Source organism: Myxine glutinosa, unplaced genomic scaffold (genome assembly GCF_964187855.1).
Source record: "Myxine glutinosa unplaced genomic scaffold, kmMyxGlut1.1 SCAFFOLD_3219, whole genome shotgun sequence".
NCBI lineage: Eukaryota > Metazoa > Chordata > Myxini > Myxiniformes > Myxinidae > Myxine > Myxine glutinosa.
Genome location: NW_027619312.1, coordinates 29,487 through 46,359, shown reverse-complemented (window position 1 = coordinate 46,359; position 16,873 = coordinate 29,487). Strand labels below are relative to the sequence as shown.

The following is a 16,873-nucleotide window of genomic DNA, read 5'->3' as shown; positions in this document are numbered from 1 at the left end:
AGAAAACCAGCCAAAATGCGGAAGGCAATTGGAAGGGAGGTTTTGGGGAAATTGGAAGGGCCTACGCTTATTTTGTTTGATACAATGCAAAGTCAATCTAGTGGAAAACACATACTTAGCCTACATGGAATAAGGAAATACACTATTTAAAAGATATATCGTGACCTGCGTGTATGTTCTATGAAATTAATTAGGAGGACGGCTGCGACCATTATTTACATTACCAGGATGTTACCATACCAAAACCATACTCTTCACATCCGTTACCCTTCCTCCAAAATTGTTACACTCCTCAAAACCCGTTACACTTCTCAAAACCCGTTACACTTCTCAAAATCGTTACACTGCACCCTCCTTTCTTCAGGCACGTCCTCGGGCCTACTAGACTTAACTGAGTGTGACATGTAGGTGTAATTCCCTCTACAATTAACCTGACCCTGAGTGTGACAATTTTAAAACACAAATAAGTATGTCCCCCTATTGCATTGCATCCTGTCTAACAGACTCAAGCCCACAGCTAACCGAATTACGGAATTATTCTGAAACTATACATTTACGGTGGGGAGCATTATTTACAATGACGTGATTTCTTATTTACAACGCAACCCAGGACCTGTGTGTTTTTTTCTTTTCTTTTTAGGGAACAAGAGAAAGAAATTCCTGTTGGGAGGGAGGAGACAGCACGCATTGCATCGATGCACCAGTACCAATACCACCAAAGCACCCAAAAGCACCCAAACACCACAAAGCACCCAAAAACACCATCCGGTGCGGTTACCATGGTTCATAATAAACACAACAAAACAACTGGTGGTGGTCTTCTCTTTCTCTGCTGGGCCGATGTTCTTCCCGACGTCTTCAGGCTTCATGCGGCCTATTTGGACATAATAAAAAGCACAACTTGTGTCCATTTTTATTTAGGGCCTCAGGGGCCAACTAAGGGTGGTCCACCTCCTTGGCATAGGTGCCACCTTACCGAGGTCCGCAAGCAAGATTCCCTGGCCACTATGGCCGGTCTCCAACAGAGGTGCTCTGCCCCAGAACCTGGGGTCCATCAAGTGGTACTTGGCCGCCGAACAGCGGTCCATAAAGTGGTACATCAACGCAATGCGTGCTGGTTCTGGGAATCTCGGGCGCACAATGGCCACCTCACGCACGCTCCCCTCGGCACCCAATGGCGCACAGGTCATGTGGGAGACAAAAGAAAGACAATTGAGCGAGGGGTAAGGTCACAAGGGTACACGTCAAACAAGGCAATGCAAGGTGAAATGCGTACGGAGGGCGAAGTGAGAAAGCTCGTCCCTACCGTACGTCACCCCCCTGTCACCTACACTACCCTTGCTCTTACCCCATATTTACAAAATCTACCCATTTACAAATTCGTCACTACTGTCACGTCCTCCCCATATTTCCCTTATACCAAATTCGTCACCACAATCCCTCTACTTCAAAATTTGCCATCACCAAATTCATCATCAATCCTCATAAGGAGGCAGAGATGGAACATCAAAGCACAAGGTCACACCCACGTCATGATGCGTCTCACAATCCAAACATTTGCATCATAAAAAATAATCAAAACATGGCATGGTGTGGAGTACCTGTTACCTCAGGTGAGTGGATGCAGATGGTGCGAGGAGATCCTTCATCCTACCTATCCTCTAAATGACTTTAACACACTTTACACTACCCGGGGGTCTTTCCCTGCCAATCCATTGGCCAACTTACACTACGGGTTCTAATAACCAATTCCCATTGGCCAAACTGTGGTGCTCCTCAATTTGGGGTCTCACTCCCCCGATTCATCTCCCGGTGCTCTAGCACAATTTCTGGGCTGCGACGTGTACCTCTCCCAACAGGTCTACCCACCTGCACACCTCCACCACTGTAGTTGCCACCCGAGCTTACCTAGCTCCTCACCCTAACCTATCTAACTGGGGGCAGCCCCTCTCCTGGCTCTGTCACCCCATGGTGCCCTCTGGCACTGGGCTACCCGGGTCCGTCCTCCGGATCCTCGGGCCCCATCCACACAACAACTACCGGCTCCCAGAGCCCACCTGCGGCCTCACCTGGCCGACATCCTTACAGTGGTGGAGTGCCCAAACCAACTACACACACTAACAGGCTACACGCCCAGCCATTTCCACAACACCAACGCACCCATCCACATACCATTCTGTCACCCGCACCACAGATGCCAATATCCAACTACAATTTACCTATACCCTCTACCTAACACTTACACTACCCGCCCCGGGTATCCGTGATGGGGGTCCACTCTTCCCCCATTCACACCTTCGCACCATCCACTCCACTCCACAATTTCCACCATACTCACTCCACGACCATCCATTCCAATACTCCAGATATTCCACACTACCATTTATTCCACACAGCCACATACACCTGTTCTTCATTCACCTGTCGTTGCACACCTGTGCAATCATACCTGGTGCCACCTGCACCCTCCTTTCTTCCTGGACCATTTGGTCAACACAACACGCAATCACCACTACTCCCTCATACACTGCTCCACACACCTGTTCAGTTGCACACCTGTGCAATCACACCTGTTCCATTCTCACCTGTTCAATCCTCACACGCACGGCATCATCTCCGCTAACTTCTCCCCTCTGAAACTTGCGCTTCCCAGTCGTCCCTTTAAACTATTGCGCTCCCACGTCATTATAAACCACACTAACCTACCTGCGTCCCCACTACAGGTATCAGTCACTAACTAACCTTATCGTTACCTAAGGTCATCTTCGCTAGATCCCTATCATTATCCAAGCCCTCCCTGGCTCGTTTTCACTGCCATAAACCCCATAATCTATAGCGCATTTGCCCCCACCTGTGAGGGATGGTGGATTTGCCATCCCACCACATCGGGGGTCTCTCACTACCAATTTCGCTCGTCCAAATCCAACAATTCAAAAATTTTCCATTTACTGCCAATTCTATTCACTTTTCTAAATTTCGTTTTAAATCACTACTATCACTATCACCATCACCCGTCTACTTATTACATCCTCTCGGTGCGCCAATTCACATCACCCGTCTACTTATTACATCCTCTCGGTGCGCCAATTCACATCACCCGTCTACTTATTACATCCTCTCGGTGCGCCAATTCACATCTACAGCCCGGCTTCGTACAGCCGAGCAATGAACGCGGGTCGTTTTTTTGCCAGCGGCTGGATACGTCCCGCATTCGGGGCAGGGACGGAGGCTTACCCGGGCCGAGATCCCATGCACCACTTCGGCGTGGAGCCATCCAATGTCCCGATCTCGACCTGCCGGCACGTCTCAATAGAAAGTGGTCGCCATGACGACCCTTCCTATCGAGCTGCCCGCTCCGCCTTGTGGAGCCCGGCCGCGGCCGTTCAAAGCGAGGCCCAGCGTGGATCGCGCACGGCGGTTCTTTCGAAACCGCCGTGGTTCGGATCCCCGCTGGTTCTCGCGGCACGCGAAGCCCGGCACGCACCGAGGGCCCGAGTCGGCTATAAGTCGTTCTAACCTTTAACCCAGTTATCGTCGACGCTTCACCTGGATTCCTACAAGCATACGCTACCCCTTTCTTGCTCATACATGCAGCTGTTCCCATTCTCCTCGTACCTTTCCTGACACACCTCGGTACACCCATTCCACTCACAGCCTTGGTCACACACCTGACCACCGAACACTTTGGCACACATTCGTTGCTCGCACACCTCACCAATACACCGCTTCGCGCCCCCTCCTCGGTCACCTCCTTTGTGACAATCACAGGTGTGCTCTCACCCGCACACCCAACCACGTGTCTCACTACCAATTCCAGCGTGCATTCCCACTCACGCTCTACCATTCCAGGTGTGCATCCTTCCATCCCAGGTGTACATCCTCGCTCACCTATCACAACCAGCTCACGCTCCGTTTCACTCTCACTACTCTCACCTCCACTCTCGGTCGCGCACTCACCCTTACTCTTGACAGCATGCGCTTTCCCCATGCACCCGTCCGTTACACACCTTTCTCGCGCATCCTCCCGCGCACACTTCTTCGTTACTTCCTCCGTAACACTCACCACAGGCATGCATTCTCCCTTACTCTTGACAGCATGCGCTTTCCCCATGCACCCGTCCGTTACACACCTTTCTCGCGCGTCCTCCCGCGCACACTTTTTCGTTACTTCCTCCGTAACACTCACCACACCGCGCTTCCCTGTGCTCCCTCGCACACGCGCTTCGACCAATTCACTCTTGACGGCACACTCACTCCTCGGCGTGCACTTTTTCCTCACACACCCCATGGTCGGACATTCTCGCACACCTCTTTTTTCGCACACCTGACCTGTCACACACTTCACCAACGGCCTTTCACGAACACCCGGATCCAAACCAATCCCCAAGCCGACTGAATCTCCCCTCACATCATGTACATTGCCACTCACCTCCGTACTTCGTCGCACCTCCTCTGCCACCTGCAAACTTTTTATTTGGTTAGTGAGCACCGCATCATGATTTGAACACAGACCTTGTACATATTCCATGACTTCTTCCTTTATCTCCCTCTTAGCTTCCCTCCGTCTCTTCTTAATTTCACTCACCCCTTCTTCCACCTCCTCTAATTTTTCCTTTACCTCTTTCAGCTCCCGGTGCGCCCCCTCGATTTCTTCCTCCATTGCTACTTTAACCGTTTCTATGTGCGTCCTTACTTCCCGGTCCTTCGTCTCCATTACTTCTGTCACCTCTTCCAACCTCTTCGTCAATCCCTCATGTACCATTTGACATTCCTTTTGTGTCGCTATTAATTCATTTTTAATGTCCTTTTGTGTTGCTTTTAAACCCCCGATGATTGCAGTGTTCTTTTCCACTTGGTCCGCTAGTTCTTTTTGTCCCACCGTCAGCTGTTCTACTCCTTTCGTCAGGTCTTCTATTCCCCCCTGTAACTTTACCGTATTATTTCTCACCTCTTTCTCGATACGCTTTTCGCCTCGCTTTACCTCCTCGCGTAGCCCCGAGACCTCCTCACTCACCCCTCGTCGTATTTCCTCCATCTGGTTCCCCATCTGTTCGATTTCCCGGGCGGATTGTTCCCCTATTTCCCGCAATTTGTCCTCCATCCTATTTTCTAACCCCATTAACCCATTTTTCACCCCTTCTATCCCATTGTCTAACCCCTCAAATTTCTTGTCTAATCCCTCAAATTTCTTGTCTAATCCCTCAAAATTATTGTCTAACTTCCCACCGGTACCCCTCGCTTCGTCCCTCATTACCCCCATTTGCCCCATAATTCTGCTTTCCATTTGTTCCATACTGTCGTTTTTTTTCTGCATTTCCACCATGAATTGGGTCATGAAGGCTTGCATTTGGGTCGCGCTCATTGGTTCCGCGACCGTGGCCTCCTCAACCACGTGCGCGAGGGCGCCATTTTGTGCGTCTGAAACCTCCGCAACCACATTGCCATTTTTCTCCTCCTCCCTTTCCTCCACATACATTTCCCCGAGGTCCTGGGTCGATTCCACCCTGTCTATCTCTCCCACCGACATCCGATCGCCTTGATTGTCCATGGCGCGATCTCAAAATTCGGGTTTTGCTTTATAAAACAAAATAAATTTCGGCAGCTCGTAATTTTGACCAAAAATTTTTTTTTTCTAGATGTTTTTTAAAAATTTGGTTCGGGACCCGAATTCCACTCCCAGACACCAATTGTTACAGACGCGGCTTTTAGATGTTATATGGACCGAGCGGTGGTGTATTTAACCGCGTCCGAACAGTTACTCCCCGATTAAAACCCGATTTCACCCGACGTTGACCAGATCGCCCCACGGATATTCAATCGGGAAATCTCTAAAGCGATCGCAAGAGAATGAAAAAGAAGAAGAAGAATACGGAGGAAGAACAGATTTATTATACACACACAAGCAATATTTTAGAGCGACCAATATTATTTACAGCAATAGATGGAAAAGAGCAGTCACACAGTGCATTGTTAACTTATTCTATTTCATTTACTTAATCCCCAAGACAACGAGTAGGACAGGACGTTCACACTCACACGGTGGATATTGCTGGCAGGTAATGGCTCGAGGTTGATTGCTTGAGAGGAAGGCAAAGTCGGAGGCCGCAGCACCCCTCGCGGTTTTGGCGGGAAAACCTCCGTCGCGTATCCGCGGCCGTCACGCGCTGGCTCGGCACACCTGCTCCTCTTCCTGGGGTGGAGCCGTCTCCCTCCGTTCAGCGCGTCTCTCCAACGACAGGGGGGTATTGCAGGCAGGCAGGTAGGTAGGTAGGTAGGGCTTGCGGTGGATTGCGCTCCTCTTCCAGGTCATCCCCCAGCGTATCTCTCAAGGCCTCTCTCCAGTCATCTCTCATCTGGACTCTGCACTCGTAAAGCAGTCCCCTGCAGTCGCTTTTATCACCTCCAGCGAAATCAAGCCGCCGACTCCGAGGGCGCGCCTACCGGGTCACTCACCGCGGTGTTGATTGGCTGTTAGGGCTGGTTCACTCCTTGCTTCTTATGACGAGGTGGAGACACGCCTTTCTTCCCCAACCTTACCTCGTGGCCAATGGTGGTTTGAAGAAAACCAGCCAAAATGCGGAAGGCAATTGGAAGGGAGGTTTTAGGGAAATTGGAAGGGCCTACGCTTATTTTGTTTGATACAATGCAAAGTCAATCTAGTGGAAAACACATACTTAGCCTACATGGAATAAGGAAATACACTATTTAAAAGATATATCGTGACCTGCGTGTATGTTCTATGAAATTAATTAGGAGGACGGCTGCGACCATTATTTACATTACCAGGATGTTACCATACCAAAACCATACTCTTCACATCCGTTACCCTTCCTCCAAAATTGTTACACTCCTCAAAACCCGTTACACTTCTCAAAACCCGTTACACTTCTCAAAATCGTTACAATATATATATATACATATATATATATATGTATATATATATATATATATATATATATATATATATATATATATATATATATATATATATATATATATATATATATATATATATATATAATCCGTCACTGCTCACGTGGATCAGCTTGCTGTGCTCACCTCACCACACATCGTCGCTGCAGAGGCACGGGCTTGTTTAAACTGAGGAAAATGACCTGAGTGAATTTGAGTTGCTGTATTGTCATGATTTACACCAATCATAATGGAAACATTTCTTTTGTACAAATTTATTTGTAATATTGGTGATAATATTTATTTGTTATATTGGTGATATTATTTATTTGTAACATTGGGGATATTATTTATTTGTAATATTGGTGATATTATTTATTTGTAATTTATTTGTAATATTAGTGATATTATTGATTTGAAATGTATTTGTAATATTAGTGATATTATTCATTTGTAATTCATTTGTAATATTTATTTTTATTTGTAATATTTATTTTAGCTCTTAAACAAGCCTTGATTCTGCATACAAAAAAATAAATAAAAATAAATTGTAATATTGGTGATATTATTTATTTGAAATTTAATTGTAATATCAGTGATATTATTTATTTGAAATTTATTTTTAATATCAGTGATATTATATATTTGAAATTTATTTTTAATATCAGTGATATTATATATTTGAAATTTATTTTTAATATTGGTGATATTATTTATTTAAAACTTATTTGTAATATCAGTGATATTATTTATTTGTAATTTATTTTTAATATTGGTGATGTTATTTATTTTAAATTTATTTTTAATGTCAGTGATATTATTTATTTGTAATTTATTTGTAATATTGGTGATATTATTTATTTAAAATTTATTTGTAATATCAGTAATATTATTTATTTGTAATTTATTTGTAATATATATTTTTATTTGTAATATTTATTTTAGCTCTTACATGAGCCTCGATTCTGTATACAAAAAAAAAAAAAAAAATTGGAATATTGGTGATATTATTTATTTGAAATTTATTTGTAATCAAAAAAGGTCCGAGCTCTAAATGGTAAAGGGTCCAAGCTGTCTAATTGGTATGAATGGTATAAGGGGTCTAAATGGGATTCAAGTCTAAGGGGTCGAAAAGGGAATTAAGGGGCGTAACGGTTTAAAGGTTATAAAAGGTTGGAAGGGTGAAGGTGTCTAAAGTATTGAAAGGGTCTTAAAGGTAAAAGTGGTCTTCAGGGTCTTGGGAGTCATCAGGAACTTGGGGTCTAATGGGCCTAAAGGGTCTTATGGGGTCTTTTGGGTATTTGTGGTCTTTTGGGTCATTAAAAGTCTTTACAGTCTTCTGTCTAAGGTCTTTTGGGTCTTTGGGTCCTCTGGGTCTTTTGAGTCTTTAGGGGTCTTTCAGGGTTTTAAGGGTCTTGGGGGACTTAAAGGGTCTTCAAAGGTTTAAGGGATCTCAGCAGTGCAAAGGGTCAAAAGGTATATTCCAACAGTCAGTAATTAATAGACGTACATAATTAATACACAGGATGCAACCGGCCTTCAAACAGTACTTAATTAATAGACATGTAATCACACGGCTTCACGGCTTCCAGGACAGACGGACGGATGTGTGTCGTCAAAATTTATGCCATGTTAATTTTTGACGATTAACGAATGTTACAAACTCATTAATTCCACATAAACTCATTCACCGTAATTCTTTCACTTCATTTTTTCATAAATATCCCTTTCACGTTTACATATGTCATTAACAAATGCAGACAGTGTATGTATATGAATATAAACAGTATGTGCATGTATGTGTTTGTATATGCTTGTATTTGTACGCGTGTACTGTATCAACTGTAAGCTCACTCTCGTTGAACTTGAGGAAGATGAGCAGCCGTTAACGAGATCTCTCTCCTTTTTGTATATATTTTATTTATGGATCAATATTATACCAATGTCTTATAAGCAGCCTGCTGTTCTTGTGGACTAAGAAGAAGGCATATTTGGCTGAAAGCTTGTTTAAAATAAAAGATCGTCATGAAGCTATGTCCGTAACTTATTTAATTTCTTCCAATTATTTATTTTATGCAAATGAGGCACCATGCTCGTATTGTGGAGTTCTGATATTTCTCACAGTTATGTGTATGTGTATGTATATATATACATACACACACATGAGTATATATGGTAATACTTCTCGAATATAAAAATATATAAAAGTCCACAGGAACACAGAAACAGCAACGACGTGTTATAAAAGATCCTTTTTCCATGTATCACTTCATTTTACATCCTCATTGAGATTCAGATATGCTTGTGAAGTACAACATTCTTTTCATTAAATCCATCAGCAGGGCGACCACGCCTAGTTGTGATGAAATACTGCTGCAACACATTTTATAATTAAATGAGATAATTCCCTTCCTTTCAAATATCTATTTTTGTTTAAAGAAAACCAAACAAACAGTACATTTGATGCAAAATAAGAAAATTTATGGAAGAAGAGCAGTGCAATAGGGAGAATAGATACCTGGGTATATTGCCACAATACAACAAACAAAACAGGCATTTTAAGGCCATTTTCCCTGCTAGAGTGGGGGTTAGCCTTGTGGGCCCCATGTCAATCTTTTCTACTTCCACCACCTTTAGCCAAGTCTTTCTCGGTCTTCCCCGTCCTCTACTTCCTTCTACATTCATTTCCATCACTCTTCTCAGACAGTCACTTTCATTCTTCCTCAACACATGACCAAACCGTCTCAACCTGTTTCTCTTCACAACATCAATCACAGGCTCTATTCGCATCATCTTTCGCAATTCATCATTTGTCTTCCTCTCTCTCAACGATACTCCGCACATCCGTCGAACCATTCGCATTTCCACCCTTTCCAACCTTCGTTGCTGCGCTACGTTCATTACCCATGTCTCGCTCCCATAAATCACAACACTTCTCACACATGCAGCATACACCTTTCCCTTCAGCTTCAACGACACTCCCCTCCTCATCAGCACGCCACTCAGTTCCCGAAACTTCTTCCATGCACATCTCACTCCAGCAATCGTTGCCGAGTCTGATCCACCTTCTCCATTCAGCATGTCTCCGAGGTAGCAAAATGTTTTCACACCTTCCAGCTTCACGCCGTCTCCAAGATCCAACTCAACGTTTCCTCCATCTGCAGCTCCCTCTGTGCACACCTTACATTTGAATGTAGCTGCCACACTGGTTAATGACCCTCTCAGACCACTACATTTTTGATGAACCCACTCAGCGCACATTGTACATTGAATGGAGTTCGCTCCGACACCCTTCCTACACACAGCACAGGGCCACTTCCCAGTTCTTTCCACCTCACCACATGCTTTACCACTTGCCATCACCTTCGTCTTTCCGATATTCACCTTCAGACCTTTTGTCTCCATACATTCCTTCCACTTGTCATCTTTTCCTTCAGTCCATCCATACTTTCCTCAATCAACACCAGATCATCTGCATACAACAACTCCCACGGTAAACCCTCCTTTACGTTCCGAGCCAGCACCTCCATCACAGCTACAAATAGGAGTGGACTTAGTACCGACCCCTGATGCACTCCCACCTTCACCTCAAAATCACCACTGTTCCCGTCCTCTCTCGTACATCACCATCACTACTTTGATCAACCATTCCTCCACTCCTAACTTTCTCAATGCCCATGTCATTACTTCAGGTGGAACCCTATCGAATGCTTTCTCCAGATCAACAAACCCAAGAAACAACTTCTTCCACTTCTCCATGTACTTCTCCTGCAACTGCCTTACAATAAAAAGCGCGTCTGTCGTTCCTCTTCCTGGAATAAATCCAAACTGCATTTCGTCGATCTTCACGTTCTTCCTTATCCTCCTCTCCAACACCCTTTCCAATACCTTCATTCCATGCTCCAATAACTTTATCCCTCGATACGAGCCACACTCCAGAGGGTCACCTTTCCCCTTTTATAGTGGGATGAGGGTACTCAGGTCCCAATCCACTGGAATGCGGCCTTCTTTCACCAGCAGATTACAGATCTGTCATTGTCTTCACACCTCAACTTCCCGCTGTCATTACGATGACGAATCAATGACGAATGCCACAATGACGAATCAAAATAAACCTTTTTGTTTTCTTTCCACAAGAGAAAATATTTGCTGTGTATAAATTCATGGTATAGTGCTTTTAACTATAATGTGTGGTGAAAAGAACAAAATGAATATACTGCATTTTAATTTTTTTGACATTCACAAGGAAGTGTTGGGGTAGGTAGGGATTGTAAGAGCTCTCAGAGTTTGGGCAAACAGCCATTAGAGAATGAGACATGGCTGACACCGCAATATACCTGCTGTCAATGAGGTAACCATTAGTTCAGTGTCCAATGTGTTAGCAGACTTACCAGATATGCTGTCAGAAGCCTCCGATCCCACCTGCATTGCATCCTGCAGAGAGAGGAGCGGAAAATGAATTCCATGAAAGGATGCAAAGGCACTGATGGAAGAGATATGCAATCATAAGAACGGTGAAAAAGATAGAGGGGTGAGTTTAGGTAGAAATAATATAGATGGTCAGTACTAATGTGGTGACCTGCTGGACATACATGTGCACATGCACACACGTATGTACACACACACACACACACTGCAAATATGAAATTCCATCCCCCACCTAGATATCAGTTCCTCCTGATCTTATGCAAATTGGAAAAATATGTCAAGAAAAGTGAAAGAGCACACACCGACATTGAAGATAATAATGGTCAAAGGCCCGAGTTGCAGTACAATTGAGGTAACAAAAACACCACCGTTGCTGCAACTAATTACATCCACTACTACTACAACCACAAACTGCAGTACATAACTAGAATGGCACGCAGTAGAGAGCATACATCCACCTGGTTGGCCACATCACTCAATGGCGAAGAATCACTTAAAAAATTCTACTAACTGGATCCGGATCTTCACCAGAATTGAATCGATTCTTCCTTGTCAGACACACAACCTGTCCAACAAGTTTCATCCAAATTCATCCATAACTTTGAGATATCCTGCTACGTATCGTTTTTGGCCTGATCCCCCAAATGGTGAAGAATCACTTTAAAAATGAAATAATTCTCATATCCGAATCCATATTCAGATCTTCACCAAAATCGAATCGAATCGTCCTTGTCAGACACACAACTTTCGTCCTTGCATCAAGTTTCGTCCAAATCCGTCAACAACATTTTGAGATATCCTGCTATGTATCGTTTTTGGCCCTATCTCCCAATGGTGAAGAATTACTTTAAAAAATCGAGTAGCCGGATCCGGATCCTCACCAACAACTAAACATTTCGTCGGTGTCACATACGCTACATCTCTACCAAATTTCGTCCGAATCCGTCCACAACGTTTTGAGATATTTTGTTCACCAACAGACAGACAGACAGACAGACAGACAGACAAACGGACAGACAGACAGGGGAGAAAACATAACATCCATCCACCTTTGGTGTCGGAGGTAATGAATGGCATCTTCGTTTCGGTCTCAACTTCAGGAAATATAGCCCTAAAAGGATGGAAGTATTCTACTGAAAAGGCCAATCGTTCCATCCTGTTCTTGCTCCTTAAAAATATAACCAACGGTGTAATGTATGAATCCCCTCTATTACTGTTTGCGCTGATGACATCATGCTTACCCCCAATGTTTGGGGGGCAATGCATAAAAGGGTGTTGCTTCATGTTGTTGCAATGTAGCACAACATGGGTCTTGGAAATCAACTTTGAGAGTTGATCAAGTACTTCCATCACCGATTATGAACAAAAAAAATAAATTCAAATCACATTTGAGCTTTTAACAATCCAACGCCACTGAATAACCACATTCACCGTCAAATAACCGGGGCAAAGGAGACAGAGACCACCTTTGGAGGCCATTTTTCTCCGCAGAGCAGGGGTTGGCCTTTTTCGGGCACCGTGGTCCCCTTTTTGAAGCAATGTTTTATGGCCGGATGCCCTTCCTGCCGCCAACCCTGTTAGTCACCTTTTGCGACACACAGGGAATGACCAGTGAACTGGTACTCAATTTGCCGACCTCGGAAGGATGACAGGCTGAGTCAACCTCCCCTGGTGTTAATTCAGCGATCGACCGGGATTCGAACCCAGGATCCTGGGATCCCAAGCCGGCACCCTAACCGCTAAGTCAACACCAGGCTGGGGCGGAGGAGACAAACAAAAAAGAATCAATCCAGGTTAAAATCCTGCCTTTACATATCTCCAAAATAATAAAATTCACGTCTTTAGGATGTCTTTAGGATGTATTAAATCACGTCTTTAGGACGCATGGAATGAATATGACCCATGGCAGCAAAGCAGCAATGTTAGGGGCATGGTTGCGCTCCATAAAACGGACTCAAATACAGGAAGAGATAAGCATCGACCGATGAACCCAGGGTCACAATGCCATCAAGCACAGGAAAAGGCCATTCGGCCTATCTCGCTTGTACCGAATTCCCCTCCCAGCACTCCTGATAGATACTTACGCAGTAAGCTCCAACATGGATGAGGGGAAGGGGGAGTGGGGCTGATGAAAGGGGAAGGAAGGAGGTGGGGGAATTGTGAACGAGAGGGTGGAAATGGGAAAAGTGGCAGGACGGGAAGCGTGAGGAGGTACATAACAGACAAGGCATCGCCCTTCGAATAATATTGGAGAAATTGTTTTCTTACCAGGGGAGGGTGCAGAAGGGCAGTTGGGTGGGGATTGAATTAAGACACACAAAAGGTTCACACTTGACAAGAGCCACGCGAATGGGAATGAGAACGTCTCAGCACAGCATGCACACGACACCCACGGATCACATCCATCCCATCACAATGATTGTTCTCATTTCTGCCCTTGTCGACTTACCCCAACACCGCCATTGCTTTGCGGCACCTATCCAAATATGTTTAAACCTATTTACTGGACTTGACCCTATTTCCTTCAGAGAAAAATCATTCGACTTTGATAACAACATCAATGACACTGAGAAATACCCGATTTGTGTCTGTCCCGACTCTCCCCTTTTTCACTCAAGCCATGACCCCCTGCCTGGTCCTGTTGCCACATATCTGAGTAAAAAAACAACAAAATAAAAAGACTTCCCTGTACCAATTTTTCCACACTCTTCATTATCTGAAACAATTATTTGAGATCGCCTCGTAATCTTCTTTTACTAAGCCTGCTCTCCCCGAGCCACTCCCAATGGCTTAACTGATCCAAACCCCGGAATGAATCTCAGGTGGAAAACCTTCTTCCGTACTTGTGTCCTTCCTTAAATACGATCACAAAAACTAGAACGGCACTCGGTAGAGCGCATACCTCCGCCAACCTCAACAGTTTATGGTTTGTATGCCACTGACAGGCCGGATCTGGATTCCGACCCAAACCTAAATCGAATAGTCTTGTTCTTATAACCTAACCAACTCATCCACCAACTGTTTTTAAATATCATGTTATATATCTTATCTAATCGCTTTTTGCCGATCTCTCAATGGTGAAGAATCACTTAAAAATTAAATAATTCTCAAATGCGAATCAATATTCAGATCTTCACAAAAGTCGAATCGATTCTTCCTCGTCACACACACAACCGATCCACCAAGTTTCGTCCAAATCCGTCCACAACTTTTTGAGATATCGTGCCATGTTTCGGTTTCAGCCCGATCGCTCAATGGTGAAAAATCACTTTTAAAATTGTAGTAGCCGGATCCGGATCTTCACCAAAATTGAATCAATTCTTCCTTGTCACACGCACACCCAACCTCGACACCAAGTTTCATCCAAATCTGTTCACAACTTATCGAGATATCCTGCTATATATAGTTTTTGGCCCTATCTCCCAATTGTGAAGAATCACTTAAAAATTCTACGAGATGGATCAGAATCCGGATCTTCATCAAAATCTAATCATTTCGTCCTTGTCACGTACACTACCTCTCTGCCAAATTTCGTCCGAAGCCGTCCAGAACTGTTCGAGATATATCTTGTTCACAGACAGACAGACAAACAGACAGACAGGGGTGAAAACATAAGCTCCATCCACCTTGGGTGGCAGAGGTAAGTAACTATACACAGTAATCGAGGTGAGGCTTCAACGAGTACTTGAATAAGATTAATACTACCTCCTCAGATCTATAAACATGCAGTTATTTTACTTAAGGATACAGTCACAGACTATATAGTCCTCATCGAGGCCAGGCCTTAAATACAATAACTGCATGGATAAATGTGAGTAAAGAGAAATAAAAGAGAGAGAATGAAAAGTGTACGGTGTTTGTTTGTAAGAAAGAGAGGTTGAAGCTAGCCCGGTAGATATAGTTTGAGTGAGACAAAGTAAGATCAGCAATCCTGACACGGAGAGTGTAACAAGGTTCCAGGCACCACTTTAACGCTCCCAAGTCCGAACGGTAGTACCACCCTGAGCGGTTGCTGTCTACAACAGACTACCTAAAAAACCGGTCCAACCAGATGGGTGTTTTCTTTAAGAGACGACATCTCCTTACTGAATGGACGTCGACTCCCGAAGGGAGCTCATCCTCCCTTTAACAGGTATTGTTTTTAGTCCTGCGGAGTGTCACAGTCACTCTCCCCACTGGCAAGCCGGTGAGGGCGGTCGGTTTAGTCGCCGTCTACCCGACCATGCGGCAGGTAGCACTAGGTTACATTTTACCAGTCACGGTCAAGAGACTGTGAATCAAACCCCGACTGCAAATCAAAAAGAGACTGTGAATTAGAGATGGGTCAAGTGTGAGTGCACAACCTCTGTGCTATTCTGATGAATGACAGGTGCAATGATCTAATTTTAAATGGGTATGCGTCCTAAAAAAAAAAGAAGGAATATTTTGGTTTGTAACATTTAAGAAGGCTCGACGGCCACAGAACAGCGATTCCAACTCAAGCATGATAAGTTGACAATAACATTGATCATGTCAATGAATAAAAAGTGACATGGTCATTGAAGTAAGACTAATATTATTAATCATTATTATTAAGAAGTACAGGAATATTAAATAGAGTAAAAAAAAAACAAGAAAAAAAAAAAACCAGGATTGAGAGCAGTTGACTCACCTGCAGAAAGGTACAAAGCAATGAGCAGGAAAGTTCTTGCTCAAGTATACCACGATTTAGAGGGTTGCGGAATGCAGCGGCGATGAGCGTGGGCAGCAGTATTCGTCGTAAACCCAAATTGCTGAAGTAGTGAAAGGGTAACATACAAAGTTGCTGCAGCACCGTTGGCTGCCGGCCTGACTGCACCATCAGCTACGAGCAGTGGTACGAGGGGAAATAGAGAACGGAAGGCTTGAGAGTAGAAGTGGCACAGGGCCTGAGCAGTTGAGAAATTGCAAAACAGTCACAGCAATACACCTGGCTATGAAAGTGTGTCGTTAAAACAAATTAAAAATTCAATCAATCTCTGGGCCAAAGTCCAAAAAGTGAGATTAAGAATAACTATTATACCCTCGCAAAATATATATAGAACATAAAACATTTGGATAAAAAACATAAACAAACAAATTACTAATAAAAACAAAAGGAAAAACAGGAAGAGCTACAATGTATGAGCAAGAAATCGTTACTGTATAGGCCTTTGGCCAAGCAGTCCTCACTCTTCAGGCAACCAATAGCATGGTGCCAAGAAGCTCCCTCGCTGATCTGGGACCAACGCCAGGGCTGTAAGAGATCTCTGGAGAGTAACGAGCTTTTGCCAAGATAGCAGCTCAAACAACCGAGGAAGAAGTGTTTTTACAAGAACACCGAGCCACAAAATGGGACCGGCTGACACACACGTAAACGCATCAAAGCCTTTTTTTTGTGCTATAGCTTGGTGGTGGTTTCAAGAAAGTGATGCTTAACATGCTTGTAAGCTTCTTCACAGGTTTTAATGGAATTGGGTTTTGGATCAAATCCCAGAAACCAACTTCTTCTTCTTCTTCTTCATCTTCTATAATG

The 16,873-nt window shown here is 44.1% G+C and overlaps 1 protein-coding gene across 1 annotated transcript in view; it reads right to left on the bottom strand.

The window, feature by feature from the left end:
* Nucleotides 1–11,135: 11,135 nt before the first annotated feature.
* The window catches only part of LOC144889375 (S phase cyclin A-associated protein in the endoplasmic reticulum-like), a 30,399-nt gene continuing 24,661 nt past the window's right edge, over nucleotides 11,136–16,873 (bottom strand). The window contains exons 2-3 of the mRNA XM_078769584.1: nucleotides 15,992–16,183; nucleotides 11,136–11,346 (exon numbers count right to left, since the gene is read on the bottom strand). Of these exons, the coding sequence (XP_078625710.1) occupies nucleotides 11,215–11,346; nucleotides 15,992–16,180 (321 nt within the window). The 5' untranslated portion in view covers nucleotides 16,181–16,183 and the 3' untranslated portion in view covers nucleotides 11,136–11,214. The remainder of the gene's footprint in view (nucleotides 11,347–15,991; nucleotides 16,184–16,873) is intronic.